The sequence below is a fragment of the Betta splendens genome, chromosome 15 (genome assembly GCF_900634795.4).
Source record: "Betta splendens chromosome 15, fBetSpl5.4, whole genome shotgun sequence".
NCBI lineage: Eukaryota > Metazoa > Chordata > Actinopteri > Anabantiformes > Osphronemidae > Betta > Betta splendens.
The window spans coordinates 1,958,122-1,977,610 of record NC_040895.2 but is presented as its reverse complement, the minus strand read 5'-3'; the positions used below and the strand labels follow the sequence as shown (position 1 = coordinate 1,977,610).

At 43.0% G+C, this 19,489-nt stretch overlaps 1 protein-coding gene across 3 annotated transcripts in view; it reads right to left on the bottom strand.

Moving 5' to 3' along the window:
* atp6v1ba (ATPase, H+ transporting, lysosomal, V1 subunit B, member a) overlaps positions 1–19,489 on the bottom strand; it is a 57,714-nt gene that overhangs the window by 15,519 nt on the left and 22,706 nt on the right. For all 3 annotated transcript variants that reach the window (XM_029175471.3, XM_055502234.1, XM_029175470.3), the window contains exons 6-9: positions 9,648–9,787; positions 7,774–7,875; positions 5,200–5,297; positions 4,854–4,977 (exon numbers count right to left, since the gene is read on the bottom strand). In XM_029175471.3, the coding sequence (XP_029031304.1) occupies positions 4,854–4,977; positions 5,200–5,297; positions 7,774–7,875; positions 9,648–9,787 (464 nt within the window). The remainder of the gene's footprint in view (positions 1–4,853; positions 4,978–5,199; positions 5,298–7,773; positions 7,876–9,647; positions 9,788–19,489) is intronic.

The following is a 19,489-nucleotide window of genomic DNA, read 5'->3' as shown; positions in this document are numbered from 1 at the left end:
TCAACCAAGGGTTTTATCCTTATATACAATTTTCTTGTCTGCAGAATGATCTTCATGTTTTTATTGCAACCTTGCCATTTGTCCATATCATGCAGCTTCAAGGCGTGTCACATTTTCAAATAAAAAGCTTGCACCAAGGGGAGATTGGTGGATTCGGTTTTGGCAGTTCCTGAGTGAAGCGCTTACAACGCTTTGTTGTCTTCGTCTCTCAGCGTATGAAAAGTGTTGTGGCTACTGTAGACCCCACAAATGCCATGCCAAGATTTAACAAACCATCACTATAAAAGCTAAGTTGAAAACGTGTTTGCTCCAAACACCATTACAACTTATCTAACTACCTCTACATATTGTTTACATTTGTGAAGGTTGTAACCTCCATAGGAAATACTAGACATGTAATTAATCTACTATTCTATTCTCTATACTTTTTAGAGTGGTGTCAACGAAAACAGCTGCATCCTCCATCTGTACAGCAGCTGCACTGCTTCCAACAAAGAGATCCTCAAATCTCCCCAGCTAACTGCCCATGACTGTACCTATTCTGTTCCAGAAACTATGCCTTCAACATAACTATGAATCCTACCCATTAATCCCGTGGTCTGTTTACCCTACTTTCTTACATTAATCCATCAGGCTACTCCACCTACACACCTGTGAAGGTAACTTATCCAGCATTATAGTGCTGGTGCATTGGTTGACAATAAAGTTGGCTTTGACGATTGCTGTTTCACTCTTTTTTTATGAGGGTAAAAAAGTCAACTTTATAATATTTCAACTTTCATTCAGGTATTGCAACAAAAACAGTAATTTAGTTAATTTACAGGTGGGCTAAGTCCAACATAGGTGCCTTGTCCCTCAGGAACACTGCCCTGTTCCAGACCAGGGAAGATGGGACAACGACTTGGACTCTTCACCCTAGTCTCCAGCACCAGCTGACAAAACCTCTCTAGACTAGATACCTGCAATAACTTGAGATACACACAAACATAGTACTGTCAAATTTATGAAGAAAAAAACAATAGCTACATTTCTATTAGTTAATATATCATACACCTTACTAAAAGCAATTAAAAATGGTCAATATGTATTTAGAACCAAAGCTATGTTTGTAAACCAGAATTCCCAGGTACGTTATGATTAATCTGTAAATAGTAAAATGTTCTAATTTTTTGAGCAATTCTGAGATACTGATTTATTCCACGCATGTGTAATTGTCCATAGTTTGTCTGATATACTGTATATTAAATGCATTCTGTAATGAATACATGTTCAAACATATTGGCTCTACTCCTGGATCATCAACCATACATGACAGTAGGTTTGGCAACTGGTTCAAATTAGTTTATATTAGTTTATCGAGCTATGCTCCCAAACAAGCTCTAGTCGTGTTATGAAGATTCTGTTTTTAATTCAGGCTGCATAGGCTATTGGCTACCATTACTATTAGTGTTAGCAGCCGGTAATCAAGTTAAATATTAAAAAAAAATCAATAAATTAAATTAAATGTGAAATTGCCATTGAGACATAACTTATGACAGTCAAAGTGTAACCACTTCAACAGCCTCCCATTCGACTTTAGAGTCAGATTCTGGTTAAATCATATGGTTGAACTCAACTACCAGCCATTTTCGCTGTTAGTGATTTCAGTGACTTGACTTTTGATCCCTGTGGGGGGTCAGGGCAATGCGCTTCCTCAAAGGGATGTGGCAATCAACTTCGCTTGCGACAAACGCCTAAAACAGAGCGTTGCTGATGAGACCATAAACACGTTTTCAGACGGCTCGTGTAAGCAATCTACAGAGCTTTTTGGCATGAAACGTTACAGACAACTTATTGAGACATCAAACTCCAATTCTTTAGCATTATTTAGCATGGAAAAAAAACATGTGCATGGAACTTTAAGAAGTCTCAGCCTGATGATACAGACAAAAGGTATTGTTTGGCCATTGCCAATGAAGTAATCTGTAAAATCTGTAGTAAAATCTGTAGTAAAAAGTAAAATCTGTCTCAATACCATATTTACTTTTATACATCGTGAGGCTGTGTCTGATCACTCTGTCTTTCTCTGCTGTAAGTTATGCACTGTATATGTATAATGTATGTGTTAGTGGAGTCAAATCATCAGCCACACTGATCACAGCTCCACCTAGTGGATCAATTAGACATTGCAACAAAACTCTCAGATGATGAAGATGCTTCGGCACTAGCAAGGCATTAACTGCATTAACTGCGTCCAAGTCAAGGGGGCAAGGGGCTTAGTGAGACACCATTTGTAATTCCAGCTGTAATGAACTGCACCTGGTTGTTGGATTTTAGTTTTAGAATAAATCAAGGTTAATGGTATATTAAAAATAAATTAAAAAATACTTTTTCTCTATTGGGATTTCCCCGTTCTAAACTAGAAAATAAGATTTTACAAGAAAGAAGAGATAAGAAAGATTAAAACTTTGACTAACAAAAACTGTTGAAAAAAAAAGCTGACGTTAAGTGTCTATTTCTGTGGGTGTCTCCTTTTCTCTGTGCTGATGAAGTCTGCATCTGTGTAGCAGGAGTTTTCTGTCAGTTAAACTGGTCAAACTGGTCAGCTACACTTTTGTCACAGAAAAAATGGGCTCATGCTCATTCTAGAGTTAATGGGGGATATTCAGGAATTGTCTGCATTTTGAGGCAGGTACAGACTAATGTGTAGGTCTGTTGGCTTAGCCAGGCACTACATTACAAAGAACAATTGATTGAAAAAAAATATGTACAAAGAGTGACAATTGTGGCTGTTGGAGACAATTTAAGGAGAAAATATTTGGCTTAAAAAAACCTGTTTGGAAATGTTGCCATTGCTTCTCAGTATAAAAAATCACCCAAGACCAAATCCTTGTACCTTCAGTTAAGAGAATTCAAAGCGATCGGGACATCTCTTTATCTATAGATTCAAAGGTTGATGGGCAGACTAAATGCTAAACTAAACCTTCACATGCATGAAAAGGGACAGAAGTTAAATGTTAGTGTCTTCTTGGCTATTGGTGCACCATAGATGTGCCAAGGTTATGGACAGGAAATGCAAGAAGGGAAAACACACGCATTATTTAAAACTATACTTTGTGCTTCTAGTATAGTGAGACAGCAAACTGTACAACATAAAAGGATTATTATGGAGACACAAAAGACTGAGCAGAGAGAGCCTTAACTCCTCACCGCAAGGAGAAAGGAGGGCAGTGGCAGAGGGTTTAGGAAGGGGCCCATTTTCCTTTTAAAGCAAAGCAGACAATGCTGAAGAAAGTATTTTCTACACAAATGAAGCACATATTATACTCCTTTTCAGCAAGACTTGAGTCGGTCGCCTTTGTGCAAATGCTGCAGAAAATGTGTTTTTCATTATATTGTCACTTGGTTTGGTAGTTCAACTGCTGCTGCCACTCAGTATTTACCCTTGTAGAAGTATTATTGAATATACTGTACATTTAGTAATAGTGCAATCATAGTTCACTCTAACAAGGTAAAGGGTATAGTTAAAGACTCTGGCAGGTTAGTTCTTCAACCACTGACACTCTCATAGCTCGGTTTCTCAGGACCCTAAAGGCACCAGGACAACATTTTGCCCTTCTGTGTGCTTTCCTTCAATCACATTTTCAACAAAATTATCACACAAATATTTGTTTACACTCGACTGAGGTAGAAACAGTAAGCAGTAACAGTAATGTTATCTGTGACAGAATTTAACTATTGTGTCTGTAAGTGAGACAACCAAACATTTCCATATAGTACCGTAATTTCCGGATTATAAAATGCAACATTTTTCATGCACTTTAAACTCTGCGGTTAACAATCGTGCGGCTAATTTGTGGACTTTTACCGGCTTACTAGCTTCATGCTGCCGAACACGGCAAAGATGTTTACACCAAGCAGATCCAACCGAAAGCTGTTGAGACTTTCATGTTGTATGCACTCTTAGTTACTGTTATGTGGTAATGTTGAGAATGTTCACTTGCTACTGGGGTTATGATACAGCTCTCCTTTGCTTTTTTTTAAGGATGCATCCGTATGTGATTGACTTGCTGACCATGGTGGAAGGACAGAGCTGACAGGATTCTTCTTTCTGCCTTAAATAAATGGCTAACTCACCAGAAGAGATTGTAAAGACATTTCACTTATTCTTACGTCCAAACACACAGGAGTTGCTACGCTCAACAAAAGCTAAAACAATCGCCACCCGAAGTCGAGTTGAAAATGACTGTCCATCAGGGCATGGATGACTCTGGCAGGAGCCCCCTCTGCTATGAGGAAAAAGTCAACGAAACAGCTAAAGAAAGACAGAAAGTGTGTGACGAAGTAATTTTGAGGACGTTTAATTCTGACAATAAGGATGACTACTTTAGTCGTTTTTATGTGTAGAAGGCAGCAACACATGGTAATTAATTACTTTTGTGGTACACTGCTGTACTTTTTTGGTTTTTTTACCAGCCGTGTTACAAGCACTGTTCGAAAAAAAAACAAAAAACTTTTCTTTGTAACACTAAATGTTACAGAGATCTTTCTGCGCATCATCTTTCTGTGTAAATATCTGTCATTACAACATAAACACCTTTGGCTTATAGACAGGTGTGACCTATATATGAAAAAAACTTTTGCATTCCTTTAAATAAAATCTAAAGGTTGTGGCTTAAATTCGGGTGCGCTCTATAGTCCAGGAATTACAGTAAGGAAAAGAATTTTCTGCTAATTATCGCTCATGCCGAAAACACAACACACACATTTTATGTACGAGATTAGAGCTACTTTTAATTTTATGCTACATATTTAACATTTTTTAATAAAACAAACATTGTAAAACATGCAAACAAGCAAGACTGTAATTGTACCTCTCTCAGAGCTTCAGCGTAGGAACTCATGTCAGTCAGGATAACTAGGACGTGTTTCTCACACTGGTAAGCCAGGTACTCTGCTGTAGTCAGCGCCAGACGTGGAGTGATGATACGCTCAATCCTGATTGATCACAGAAATGCTTGGTTGATATAATGTCCACATTAAAACATGCCTCTGCAAAAAACTTAGAGATTTTACATTTAGAAATATCCAGCCAGTAAACAAATATTAACGCTGTCTTAATGCATAATCTCTGAAACTGACAAAAAACAATACAACAAAGCTAGCAAGCAGTGGTAATAATCTCTGTGTTCACATTGTGAGTCTATTTATAAATCTTACGTTGGGTCATTAGCCAGGTTCAGGAAAAGGCAGACATTGTCCATTGAGCCGTTCTCCTCAAAGTCAGACTTAAAGAAGCGAGCTGTCTCCATGTTGACCTGACAGAAATACAGAATAATGTTACGTTGGTCAGACCTATAGTCAAATAGCATACTTCTGCACTGAAAAGCAAGTTAGCTATAAAAATTGGATATTTTATTATCCAAAATGTGCAAAAACGTTAAAAAAAACGGGAAAAGTGGGCAGTATTGTGTGTTGTGGTGGAAAACCCAGTTGAGGTTTTGTAGGCTGGCCCACCTCCCTCTCAGCCAGACTGTTGCTGGGGCAGGTACAGTGAAAACCAGAAAGCACTAGTCTCTCACAATCTGTGAGCCCACAGAAAGTGGCCAGGGCAGCTGAGAATGTGTTTGTTATACATCATCTTCAGCTGCCCTGGCGACTTGATGCAGAGGAATAAATGATAATTGCTCTGCATAGAAATTATAGAGAAATCTAAAAACAACATGATCTTTTTTCAGGTTCCTCCGAGAGGGATTAAGATAGGACTTTATTAATCCCACAATGTGGAATTTTAATGTTTTTACAGCAGCAGCATGATGGACAAAAGAAGTAAAACACCAGCAGTAAAACAATGTGCAAAAGGAAATCAGTAATAATAGTAAACCATCAGTAATAAACCATCAGTAACACTAGTAAATATTTGTATTACGAATACTTTTACATACATAAGTAATATGTTATGCAGGAATAAGGTATCAATGTTGTCACTGTGTACCCTACATATTCAAAGTGGCAAACACATTTTAATAGTGGCTGCAAAACAATGGATTGTGACAATTGTGTGTGACTGCATTGCTATATTGTAGAGTCTGATGGCTGTGGGGAGGAATGACCTGTGGTAGCGCTCCTTCTTGCACTGTGGGTGTAACAGTCTAGTGCTGAAGGTGCCGGTCAGAGCATGCAGTGCAATAGTGACATAACAAAATAGTAACACTGCAAGGTGTTAATATTTTGTCTTGCTATTCACAAACCAGAGGGTCGATACAAAATTGCTGCAGGTCCTCCTAGCAGCCAGCAAAAAAGCAAACCCAAGGAAGTGGCTAAACCTATCCCCATCAACATTAGAAGATTAGCTTGATACAACTTGTATTCTTTAAAATGGAGAAATTAACTTACTCCTTACAGATCCATAAAGGTAAATTTTATCAAATCTGGAATAAATGGAAATACAGGCGATATCTCCCGAACAAGCAGGATTTGTACAACACCAAATCAAATTTGTATTGCTTAATTATACTACTGGAAATCCTAAGTCATTTTATGTTAAGGCTTAAAAAGTATATCCATCCATCTATTTTCTACCGCTAAATTCCGTGCAGGGTCACAGGGGATGCTACCTATCCCGGCAGGCTGAGGGCGGGTGGCAGGGTACACCCTGAGCAGGGCCACACAGAGACAAACAACCACGCATGCACACACTCACACCTAAGGGCAATGGAAAGTAGCCAGTCAACCTAACTGCATGTCTTTGGATTGTAGGAGGAAGCTGACATTCCACGCAAACACAAGGAGAACATGCTCCACACTCCACACAGAGAACCCATGGCCTCCTTGCTGTGAGGCAACAGCACTACCCCCTGCACCACTGTCTTTTAGTTAGTTATTTTCTTTTCTTTTAATGTAAGCATCCATTTCTTATTCAAGCACTTAATTTATATAAAAAAGACAGAAAGTGTCTTAGATGCATGTACCTGGATTACAAAAAAAATCTTAGTGTCGCTTTATTCTTAAATACTACTCGACATGTTTGTGGTCAGCCCCCCCATTGAAAATTGGTGAAGTGTATTTATTGCTAGCTTTTAATTAGTCATCAATATTTATTTCAAGTTTTCAAATTATTTTCATCGTCAGGCCGACACACAAATCAAGGTCTGTTTCCCCCCAGATGGGACTGTTTTTCAAGTCTTATTAGAAGGTAGCTAAATTTATTGAAGCAAGACTCCTCATTTCTTGCAGAAAAATGGCTCTGGTGCTTATTGAGACATAAGACCAGTGTGTAAACCTGAAAGACTTTGAATGAAAATCATGACAGTCAGAATGTAAGAAGTGTTTCAAATAATCTGCTTCACTTTATAGGCTAATGATTAAATAGATTAGCTTTCATAGGGGAAAATAAAGAAATCAGACCAATATCTCATCATTACAAAAAACATTGTGCCTTGTTCTGTGGGTATGTGAAGTGTTTTTCCTCCGTTAAACAGCTGTTACATATAAATTGTGCCTTTGTCTTAAACTTAGACTTGTAGAAATATGATTATTTTTTTTCTCCTTCTGGGAGACCTCCTACTGCCTACAACAGGATGTGTAGACACAGAGATATAAAACTGGAGTAAAACTCGATGCTGCATTAATCCCAGTGTTAAAAAAACAAATTAAAATCACCCTGTAAATAAGAGACATAAAGCAGACTCAGGGAAGGAGTACAAGGTTTCATGTAAAAGTTTCTAGAAAGATTGATGTCACAGATGGGACGAAATAAAGTTGTCCACTGAATACTCCAGTCAGTACACTTACCCCCATGGCTGCAAAGACAATGGCAAAGTTGTCAGCACTGTAATCCATCACATCTTTAGACTTCTGCACCAGGCCAGCTTGGCGACATATTTGGGCAGCAATCTAGAAAAAAAAAGTTTAAATAAAGAAGAAATGGTAAATTAATATGGCAGTTTATTTGGGAGATTATGTATATGTTTAGTCTCTTCAGTATGAGCAATTTTGTACAAAATGACAATAATTTTTTGGACAGAGATAAAAATTATTATGGCTACCAAGATTGTGAGAATAAAGGACATGCAAGACATGTTTATGTATAGGTCCAATTACACACAAAATTAAATGACCAAACACAATAATCAAGCCATACATCACTGAAAGCAGCTTTTCTCCGAATCTGTAAGCCACACACTGGAGTGGCAGGGTGGCAAGTAAAATTAGGTTAATTTGACCTACTGTATGTTACTGAACTTACAGTATATGAGCCCAAACATGAATTAGTGGAATGACCAATGCAAGAGTCAGATTTAATTAATTGGTAATAGCTTTAAGACGTAGACTGAAATGACAAATAAATCAAGGCTGTGAACAGTACAGTATTCGTACAGTACAGTAAGTTCAATATTTATGTCAGTAAGACCTTAAAAAATAGTGTTTAAGTGGTTGTAAACCTCTAAAATACAAGAAGGTTTAGCAGTAGTTTTAATTGTGAGAAGGTACCAGCATTGACAACTGTCCATGAGTGAAAAAGAGGAATACACAGGTCAACACTCACTAGTCCTCTTGTCCATATTAAATCAAATTAACCAATTTTTACATATAGGCTATGTACCTTTTAATGTGCTGTGGTCAAACCTTTATTGAAAAAAAAAAACTACTCTGGACCCTGGACAAATTTCCAGAACTGCCTACTTTCATCGTAGAAATACAGCTAAAATCAGATACATCCTCTCTCACAGCGTAGCAGAGAAACTGATTCATGCATTTGTTACCTCTAGGCTGGACTACTGTAACTCCTTACTCATAGGATGTCCTAACAGCTCCTTAAAAAGCCTACAGCCTATTCAAACTGCTGCAGCCAGAGTTCTGACAGGACTTAGAAAGAGAGATCACATTTCTCCTACATTAGCTTCTCTGCACTGGCTCCCTGTAAAAAGTAGGATAGAATTTATAATTTTCCTACTCACTTACAAAGTACTCAATGATAAAGCTCCTTCTTATCTTAAAGACCTCATATTTCCTTACGCTCCCAGCAGAACGCTTCGTTCTCAGAGTACTAGGCTACTTGTGGTTCCTAGAGTCTTTAAATGGCAGAGCTTTTAGCTACCAAGCCCCTCTCATGTTTCATTCTACGATCGAGATGACACACTCTCCACCTTTAAGATTAGGCTTAAAACCTTCCTTTTTGATAAAGCTTATAGTTATTGATGGTTCAGGTCACTGCCAATGATTGTTAGTCACAGGAACCATCTCTTAGTTAAGCTGCAAAAGACATAGACTGCTGTGGGACTTAATTTATACACTGAGCTCCTCTGTTTACTTCTATCTCTTCTCTCCAATAACCTACCATCATTGTTCCATGTTTAACTAACCTTGTCTCTTTCTCTCCACTAGTTATGCTTCTCCCCCGCTCTTGCTCTCTCCCCCACTCTATCCTCACCTACAGGTACCATCAGACTTAGAGATATGTGTCTGTGATGGGCATTTGCAGATCCAACCATCCTGCCTGTGCACTGTTGCTGCTAATTGTTGTTCTTGTGCTTTTCTCTCTCTCCCCTCACCCCAACTAGTCAAGGCAGATGGCTGCCTACATCCAGCCTGGTTCCTCATTAGAGAGTGAGTTTTTCCTCTCCAATGTTGCTGTCAACATCAATTGAATTAGGTTTTGTTCTGACCTCATTGTGGGGCAGCCCAGCGGCAGAAAATATTGGGATCTTCTGTCCTCTGGCAATACTGTTCATGCCATCAATAGCAGAGATGCCAGTCTGAATCATCTCCTCAGGGTAGATGCGGCACTGAGGATTGATTGGCTGACCTGGAAAACAGAAGAATGTCCCAGCAATGACATGCAGGTGGTAAACAAGAATGAGAACAATAAAAACCACTGAACTATACTGTAAATTGCTGAACATGCTATAGAATTTTGCAAAGCATGATATGGCTTTTTTTTTTTTTTCTCCGGCGCCGGTCGAGCTGGCTGCTGGTCACAACAGCTCCTGTCCTCTTACTTCTATTTATTACTTTCTTCTCTTATTTAAGTTTATCTTTCTAGTGTTTTGTTAGTAGCATTAGTGTACACAACCTGTACACAGCTTTAATATAGTTTTTCTAAGTTTGGCGCTGTACAAACGCTGTTTTTAAAGCTACGATGTGCGTCGGGGTCAAAGCGCGCATTGTTTACACCGCGGAGCAGCTGATCGCGCTGCGCAGAGCCGTAGTTCTGCCCAGAGACAGACACGAGATCACCGCTGAGGTGCTGGTGAAGTCCTGGCGTGGGCGCCGCGCCGGAAAACTACGACGGGAGAAAACGAGACGCTTCAGGTCCGCTGTCCCCTCCATCATCACGGGGAACGTGAGATCTCTCCCCAACAAGATGGACGAGCTCGCGGTGCTCACACGGTACCAGCCGGAGTACAGAACGAGCAGCGTCCTGCTGTTCACGGAGACCTGGCTGACGTCACTCATCCCGGACTCGACTGTCGCACTGGACAATTTTGATCTGCGGTAAGAGGAAAGGAGGGGGTCTGGCTGTGTTTGTGAACATCAGGTGGTGTATGCCACGACATTGCACTGTCAAAATGAAGCTGTGTAACAGAGACATTGAGCTGTTAGCGGTGGACATGAGGCCATTCTACCTGCCACGGGAGTTCACGCTGACACAGCTACTGAGACCCTGCACAGAACCCACAGGCCCTCTTCCTGATCTCTGGGGACTTTAACCATGCACCTCCTTCAGCTGCTCTGCCTACATACACCCAGTATGTGACCTGCCCCACCAGAGACAATAAAACACTGGACTTATTCTACGCCAACACCAAAGAGGCCTACACTGCATCCTCCGGCTCCTCAGAGCCGACCACAACATCCTGCATCTCCTGCCTGTGTATAAACCTGTTGTACACAGGCAGCCGGTGGTGCCCCGCACAGTGAAGAGGTGGACAGCTGAGAGCGAGGAGGCTCTCAGGGACTGTTTTAACACCACTGTGTGGACGGAGCTCTGCGACCCACATGGGGAGGACATTAACACAATAACAGACTGTGTAACGGATTATATCAACTTCTGCTGTGAAAACACTGTTCCCTCCAGGCAGGTTCGGTGCTTCACCAACAACAAGCCGTGGGTCACCCCTGATTTTAAAGCTCTGCTAAAGGAGAAGAAGAGAGCATTTAAATCAGGGGACAGGGAGGAGCTGAGGAGGGTGCAGAAGGAGCTGAGGAGGAAAATCCGTGAGGGGAAGTCCAGCTACAGGAGGAAGATGGAGGAGCAGCTGCAGCAGAACAATGTCAGTGAGGTGTGGAGGAGCCTGAAAACCATCTCAGGCTTCAAAGCTCCACACCCACAGGCTGAGGGGGACCCGAGCTGGGTCAACGAGCTGAACTCATACTTTAATAGGTTTGACCAAGCACCCACTCACACCTCCCAGCAGCTGCCTTCAAACCTTTTGTCACCTCATACAACTGGATTACCACCCCCCACAGCCCTTCACACCTTTACACAAAGCCCTTTACCCTCAGCCCTGACGACTGGTGACTCATCCCAACAACACCCCCTCACTTCACACCACACTGAGACACTCCCTCAACCCCTATCCTTCTCCAGCACCCAGGTGAGAAGTGAGCTCAGGAAGATCAAGGCCAGCAAAGCAGCTGGACCAGACGGCATCAGCTCCAGACTCCTAAAGTCCTGCGCAGGCTAACTGTGTGGAGTTATGGAGCATGTCTTCAACCTGAGCCTCAAGCTGAGGGTGGTACCACAGCTCTGGAAGACCTCCTGCGTGGTACCAGTGCCCAAGACACCGCACGCCAAAGACCCCAGCAGCTTCAGACCAGTGGCTCTGACATCACACCTGATGAAGACACTGGAGAGACTGGTCCTGGGTCACCTCCGCTCTGCGGTGGGGACCTACTTCAGTAGGTCAGAGCCCTAGAGTCACCCCACCCCAGAGTCAGAGCAGACTCTACCTGCTGAGGAGACTGCGGTCTTTTGGAGTGAGGGGGCCACTCCTGAAGACCTTCTATGACTCTGTGGTGGCATCAGCCATCCTGTACGGTGTGGTCTGCTGGGGCAGCAGCATCACAGTGAGGGACAGGAAGAGACTGGACAGCATCATCAAGAAGTCCAGCTCTGTCCTGGGCTGCACTCTGGACACGGTGCAGGAGGTGGGTGAGAGAAGGGTCCTGGCTAAACTGACATCCATCGTGGACCAGGTCTCTCACCCACTGGAGGACTCACTGTCTGCTCTGGAGAGCAGCTTCAGTAGCAGACTGATCCACCCTCGCTGTGTGAAGGAGAGATATCGTAGATCCTTCCTACCTGCTGCTGTCAGACTGTATAATCAGAACGGTTGACCACGTCCCACTACAGTCACTTACCCACTGCATCAGTGGTTTACATAGCAACCTGCTCTGCACAATATTTGTGTAAATCTGTGGACAATCATGTATATTGTTACCGGTACAAATCTTATACCCATTACTGTGCAATAACCCTGCAATTAAGACTTCTTTCTTATATAGGAGCTCAGTTAAGTATATGGTGTGCAGGAACACACACACACACACACACACACACACACACACACACACACACACACACACACACACACACACACACACACACACACACACACACACACACACACACACACACACACACACACACACACACACACACACAGGGGCTGTCTGACATTATTGTTAAAGTCATTGGGTACAGCTGAATTTATTTATACCTAGGTTCATCCATCTAATCTAGGTGAAGCAGTTTGTGTGCCATCTGGGCACACAAACTGCTATGTTGTCAGGGGCAGTTTAAAGCTCACTATGGATGGAGTAAAAAGTAAGGACTGTGAAGTTAGCGTATGTTTTAGATGCTTCCATAGAAGCACCAGGTCGAGTAGCACCAGGAAGACGCCCTAAACCAAACCCAGGACCCACTAAAGGGAATGTCATTTATTTCTTTACTCTTTCCTTTTAATAAAGAGGTATGGTGGCCTAGTAGCTTTGTTGGTAGAGCATGGCTTGGGAAGCACAAGGTTAGCTTCTGGCTCCAGGTGTGTCCTTGTGCAAGATACTTTGCACTAGCTCTCCAGGCACCTTGCATGGCAGCTCGCTACTTCCTCAGGTGATGGATGGAAACCAATTTCCTTGCAACATTGTAACAAGTTTGATAATGACAAATGAAGGCATTCTTCTTCTTTCTAAACAGTATATGAGCATATATGCGTATGTGTTAAATGTAAATAAAAGTAAATCAGATTTATGTTTCTACAGTGGTAACAGTTTAAAGCAACCACCATTTTCATTGTAATACGGTTGTGACGCCACTGCAACGGATGCTCAGCCAAATAAGAAGTCTTAAGAAGTCCTGCAGCGAGCTGAAAAAAATCAGAACGCTAGTCTTGTTTTAACAATTAGGCGGCGCAAAGTTGTTTAGAAGCCTCCAATGCACTTCAGCATAACTGAGGTTTGACTGTTCATTTCTACCTGTAATAGAAATGAACAGCACCAAACCTATTTTACTATCAAGTATCTGTTGTGTGGTCAAATGTGGGGAGTATGAAACGCAGCGACTTGCTATCAAATAAATATTGTCGCATTCAAATTGAGAGATTATCCATGACTAATCATTCTATGGTGCTATTCCTATATCCTCAGATAGCCTGGTGGTTGTGTCTCTTGTCTTGGCTGCATGACTTTGACCCCTCATCATTGCTCTTACTATTCAATTTCTTTTTTCCTCAACAACATAGTTGATGTCTTAGTTAGTTTTCACTGCAGAGTTATATTCGCTCTGTCTAGTTTAAAACAGACCTGCACCACAGCAGCAAAGCATCTTGTTTTCATTCTCATTAGCTTTTTTGTGCCTTTAAATAGCAGGCGTCTAAGAATATGTACACACCCACCGCTCTAACATCTGATACAATATATTGGCTTCACATAATTCCATGGTTTTGGGTCGCGGTTAAATTATTATAATTAATAATATAACATTTAATAGTAATAATTTGAGTGTGCATGGCATAGAGCGCAGTCCATCTGCGACTACGGCCGCTTATTTAGGTTTCAAACTAACATAACATGTTAATAAATGTTTTACAGTGGTCGTAGATTTTACGTAAATAACTGTAATAATCATAGGAATTCGCCTTACAGAGCTTTACAGATGCCTGCTTGATTTACTTTAACCTGCAGCAGAAAACATTGGATTTTTTCAGTCAAACAATCCTCTACGCACACTACAGGCACTAAACGCCTGGCAAAACAATGTAGAAAGCACCACAGACAAATGTACTCTGGCAGTCTTGTACCTCCGCCAGAGGACGACACAGCAATGCTTGAACAACGGTTCAACTAATGTAAACTCTGGTGAGTCTGAACCTGCTGCGTTGTTCCAGTGTCTGAATGGTGTAGGCTTTTCTGTTAGCTAACAAACGTTAGCGTTAGGTTAACCACTAGTCACTTAGGGTTTGGGAAAAATGTTAGTCGTGGGAAATGTATAACTGAATATGACCCGTCAGTCACATGTCTTTGCTTCATGGGACGTTTGTTAGCAGTAGAAAATGTTGTTTAACCAAACTTGACCTATCAATCATACGTTAGCTAGGTTAGCAACGTTGCAATGTTTTAGCTGTATGGGACGTTTGTTAGCGGTGAAAAACGTTTAACTGATATGACTCGTCAGTCATATAATATAATAGCTAATATGACCCCCTGCAGTTCGCCTACAGGAAAAAGAGGTCTCCACTAAATTCTGCAGCACCTGGATATCCCTAGCACATTTGCCAGGTTCCCATTCGTGGACTTCGGCTCAGCCTTCAATACCATCACCCCTAGAGTACTCCACCTTAAACTGACCCAACTCACTGTCCCCAATCCCACGTCCCAGTGGATCCGGTGCTGCACACAAACTGTTCAAACTCCTCGCACCACAGAGCAATGACCACCAGAACCAGCAGACACAGAGTCAGCTTCTTCCCCCAGGCTGTTACTGAGCTGAACTCTACCGGTCATACAATACAATGCAGTTTATATTCTTTATTTGTTCATTTTTTGTAAAGAACTATAATTAAAATTGTAAATAAGTTTTTTTTTGTCAAGGGAAGAAACAAAGACTGAATCCACATATAATTCCTTGGTTGTCCTGTCCAAACTTAGCCATTAAAGCTGATTCTTCTATCTTTTGTTCAGCAGCTGTTGCAATGCTCAACCTGGGTAGAAGTGAGCTTCAGTTTGTGATGTTACTCTGTTTGCTACTATATACATAGTATATTGTATGGCATAGTTACAGCATGTCTGGTTGGGTGTTGCATTACAATTGGAGCTTCTGTTTATTATATTCAAATGACTGATGCATGATAAAACACTACTACTGTCTTTTATAACCTTTATTAGTTTTGGTTAGGCAAGATTAAAAGCAGAAGGCCCCCCTGCTGTTGGTTTTGAAAATGAAAATGATTTTTAAAATGAAGAAGAATACTTTTTGTTTTGAGTGTCTTTCGCTTTTTATGATTTCAGTGGTCAGGTTTATTTATATATTTATATTTATCTTGAAACTAGTGATGAGTCACTGTATTTTGACTGTAGACGATTTGTGCTTGTTCCAATAATAATCATAATTAATTAGGTAGCTACTGCAGTTAATAAATGTTATTCAAGGGGGGTTTGGTTAAGTTTCGATGTGTTTTTCTTTGTGAACTTTCAGCCAAGGTGTGAATACATTATCAAATGAATATGCCTGTCCACATAAAATCGTGGACTTAACTCAGCAGAATAAAATAAATAAATAATAAATAAAAATAAAAACCTTGCTTGGCTTGGGAGGAGTTCGGGGAGGCCATGGAGGAGGACTATCGCTCGGCCTCAAAGAGATTCTGGCAAACTGTTCGGCGCCTCAGGAGGGGGAAGCAGTTCTTTACCAACTCTGTTTTCAGTGGAGGTGGGGAGCTGTTGACCTCAACTGGGGATGTTATTGGACGGTGGAAGGAGTACTTTGAGGATCTCCTCAACCCCTCCGACATGCCTTCTGCTGAGGAAGCAGAGGCAGGGGACTCAGAGGCGGACTCGCCCATCACCCAGGCTGAGGTCTCTGAGGTAGTTAGTAAGCTCCTCGGTGGCAGAGCAGCGGGGGTGGATGAGATCCGTCCTGAGTACCTCAAGTCTCTGGATGTTGTGAGGCTGTCTTGGATGACACGCCTCTGCAACATTGCGTGAACGAGGGGGACAGTTCCTCTGGACTGGACAACCGGTGTGGTTGTCCCTCTTCACAAAAAGGGGGACAGGAAAGTGTGTTCCAACTATAGGGGGATCACACTTCTCACCCTCCCTGGGAAAGTCTTTGCCAGGGTACTGGAGAGGAGAATTCGGCCGATAGTCGAACCTCGGATACAGGAGGAACAATGTGGTTTTCGGCCTGGTCATGGAACGCTGGACCAGCTTTATACCCTCAGCAGGGTGCTTGAGGGTTTATGGGAGTTTGCCCAACCAGTCTACATGTGCTTTGTGGATCTGGAGAAGGCATTCGACCGCATCCCTCGTGACATCCTGTGGGGGGTGCTCCGGGAGTATGGAGTCCAGGGCCCTTTGCTAAGGGCTGTTCGGTCTCTGTACAACCGAAGCAGGAGCTTGGTTCGCATTGCCAGCAGTAAGTCAGACCTGTTCCCGGTGCATGTTGGACTTCGGCAGGGCTGCCCTTTGTCACCGGTTCTGTTCATTAATTTTATGGACAGAATTTCTAGGCGCAGCAAGGGGCCGGAGGGGGTCTGGTTTGGGGACCACAGGATAGCATCTCTACTTTTTGCAGATAATGTTGTCCTGTTGGCTTCATCAGGCCAGGACCTCCACCGTGCGCTGGTGCGGTTTGCAGCTGAGTGTGAAGCGGCTGGGATGAGAATCAGTTCCTCCAAGTCTGAGGCCATGGTTCTCGCCCGGAAAAAGGTGGTTTGCTCTCTCCAGGTTGGAGAAGAGTTCCTGCCCCAAGTGGAGGAGTTTAAGTATCTTGAGGTCTTGTTCACGAGTGAGGGAAAGATGGAGCGTGAGTTTGACAGACGGATCGGTGCAGCGGCTGCAGTAATGCGGTCGGTGTATTGGTCCATCGTGGTGAAGAGGGAGCTGAGCCAAAAGGCAAAGCTCTCAATTTACCGGTCAATCTACGTTCCTACCCTCACCTATGGTCATGAGCTTTGGGTCATGACCGAAAGAGCAAGGTCACGGATACAAGCGGCTGAAATGAGCTTCCTCCGCAGGGTGGCTGGGTGGTCCCTTAGAGATAAGGTGAGGAGCTCTGTCACCCGGGAGGAGCTCGGAGTAGAGTCGCTGCTCCTCCACATCGAGAGGAGCCAGTTGAGGTGGCTCGGGCATCTGGTTCGGATGCCTCCTGGACACCTCCCTGGGGAGGTGTTCCGGGCATGTCCCATCGGTAGGAGGCCCCGAGGAAGCCCAGGACTTACTGGAGAGACCACGTCTCTCGGCTGGCCTGGGAACGTCTTGGGGTCCCACCGGAAGAGCTGGAGGAAGTGTCCAGGGAGAGGGAAGTCTGGAACTCTCTGCTTAGACTGCTGCCTTCGCGACCCGGCCCCGGATAAGCAGATGAAAATGGATGGATGGATGGATGGATGGAAAAAGCATAAAAGACTGCACACATGAGAACACAGCTATAGAGATCTGCGTGTTCATAGTTTGGTACCAAAAGGGCTCCGATTTATTTACAACATTTGATTCTCCCACAGAAATCATTTTGTTTTAAAAACCCTCAATGCAGCGGAGTTGCCTGTAATGACCCCCCCAGCTTCAGCGCATCCGGTCATCTCTTAATAGCCCACAGAAATGCTAGCGCCCGTTCTAACAGACACTCTCTTTCCCTTTACTTTAGAAACTGATATATTTCCTCACACGACTTGATAGATTTAATAATTTTGACATATTGTCTCATGAGCAGCATGAACCAGCACCATCTACTTATTCATTGTTTTCAATGCACATGGGGACGTGTCTGACGCCTTCCTCAATGGTTAGGTATGAAGCACTTGGTTAGCTAGGTAATGTAACCAAGGTGGGAAATAAGAGACTGATGAGAACATTGTGATTCACTTATGAATTGCACAAGCAAATGCACACGGTTACATTAAGCACCGTGTCTGTCAGTAGCTTGTCTTAAACAAATCGAATGCTGCATGCAGGAGCGCACACTGCAGAGTAAAGCGTGATCTGTCTAAGCAAACACCTGCTTAGTTTGGTTTTAAACTGCCATAACTTGTAAATAGTACTTTACTAAATACTATAACTGTCCACCACAGATGACCAGCATTTTGTTCTCTTAGCGATCCATGCACTAAATAATACGGTGATGTTCTTATATGATATTGTCTTGTGGGCCAAATGATAATGATGAGACGCTGTTTGTCCATCCATCCATCCTTCCATCCATCCATCTATCCATTTTCAACCGCTTATCCAAAATACTTTCAGAGTTCCCTCTCCCCAGACACTTCCTCCAGCTCTTTCGGTGGGACCCCAAGTTATTCCCAGGCCAGCTGAGAGACATAAGTCTCTTCAGCGTGTCCTGGGTCTTACCCGGAGCCTCCTACCAGTGGGACATGCCCGGAACACCTCCCCAGGGAGGCGTCCAAGAGGCATCCGAAACAGATGCCTGAGCCACCTCAACTGCCTCCTCTGGATGTGGAGGAGCAGGGACTCTACTCTGAGCTCCTACCTGGTGACAGAGCTCCTCGCCCTATATATAATATGAGTGGAGGAAACTCATCTCGGCCTCTTGTATCCGCGATGCCCTTTCGGTCATGACCCAAATCTCAGACCCAAAGCTCAGACCAAAGGTGAGGGTAGGAACGATTGACCAGTAAATTGAAAGCTTTGCTTTTTGGCTCAGCTCCCTCTTCACCACAACAGACCGGTACACCGACCACATTACTGCAGCCGTCGCACTGACCCGTCTGTTAATCTCACATGCAATCTTTACCCTCACTCGTAAACAAGACCCCAAGATACTTGAACTCCTCCAACCTGGAGAGAGCAAACCACCTTTTTCTGGTAGAGAACCATGGCCCTTAGAGTTGGAGGAATTGATTCTCATCCCAGCCGCTTCACACTCAGCTGCAAACCGCCCCAGCGCACGTTGGAGGTCTTGGCCCAACAAGACAACGTCATCCGCAAAAAGCAGAGACGCACTCCTGATCCCCTCCGGCTCCTGGGAGCGTCTAGAAATTCTGTCCATAAAAACAATGAACAGAACTGGTGACAAAAGCCGGGAACAGGTCTAACTTACTGCCGTCAATGCGAACCAAGCTCATGCTCCGATTGAACAAAGACCAGATAGCCCTTAGCAAAGGGCCTCGGATCCCATACCCAACCCCCACAGCATGCTACAAGGGATGCGGTCAAATGCCTTCCCAAGTCCACAAAACACATGTAGACTGGTTGGGCAAACGCCCACAAACCCTTAAGCACCCTGTTGAGGGTATAGAGCTTATCCAGCGTTCCATGACTAGACAGAAAACCACAT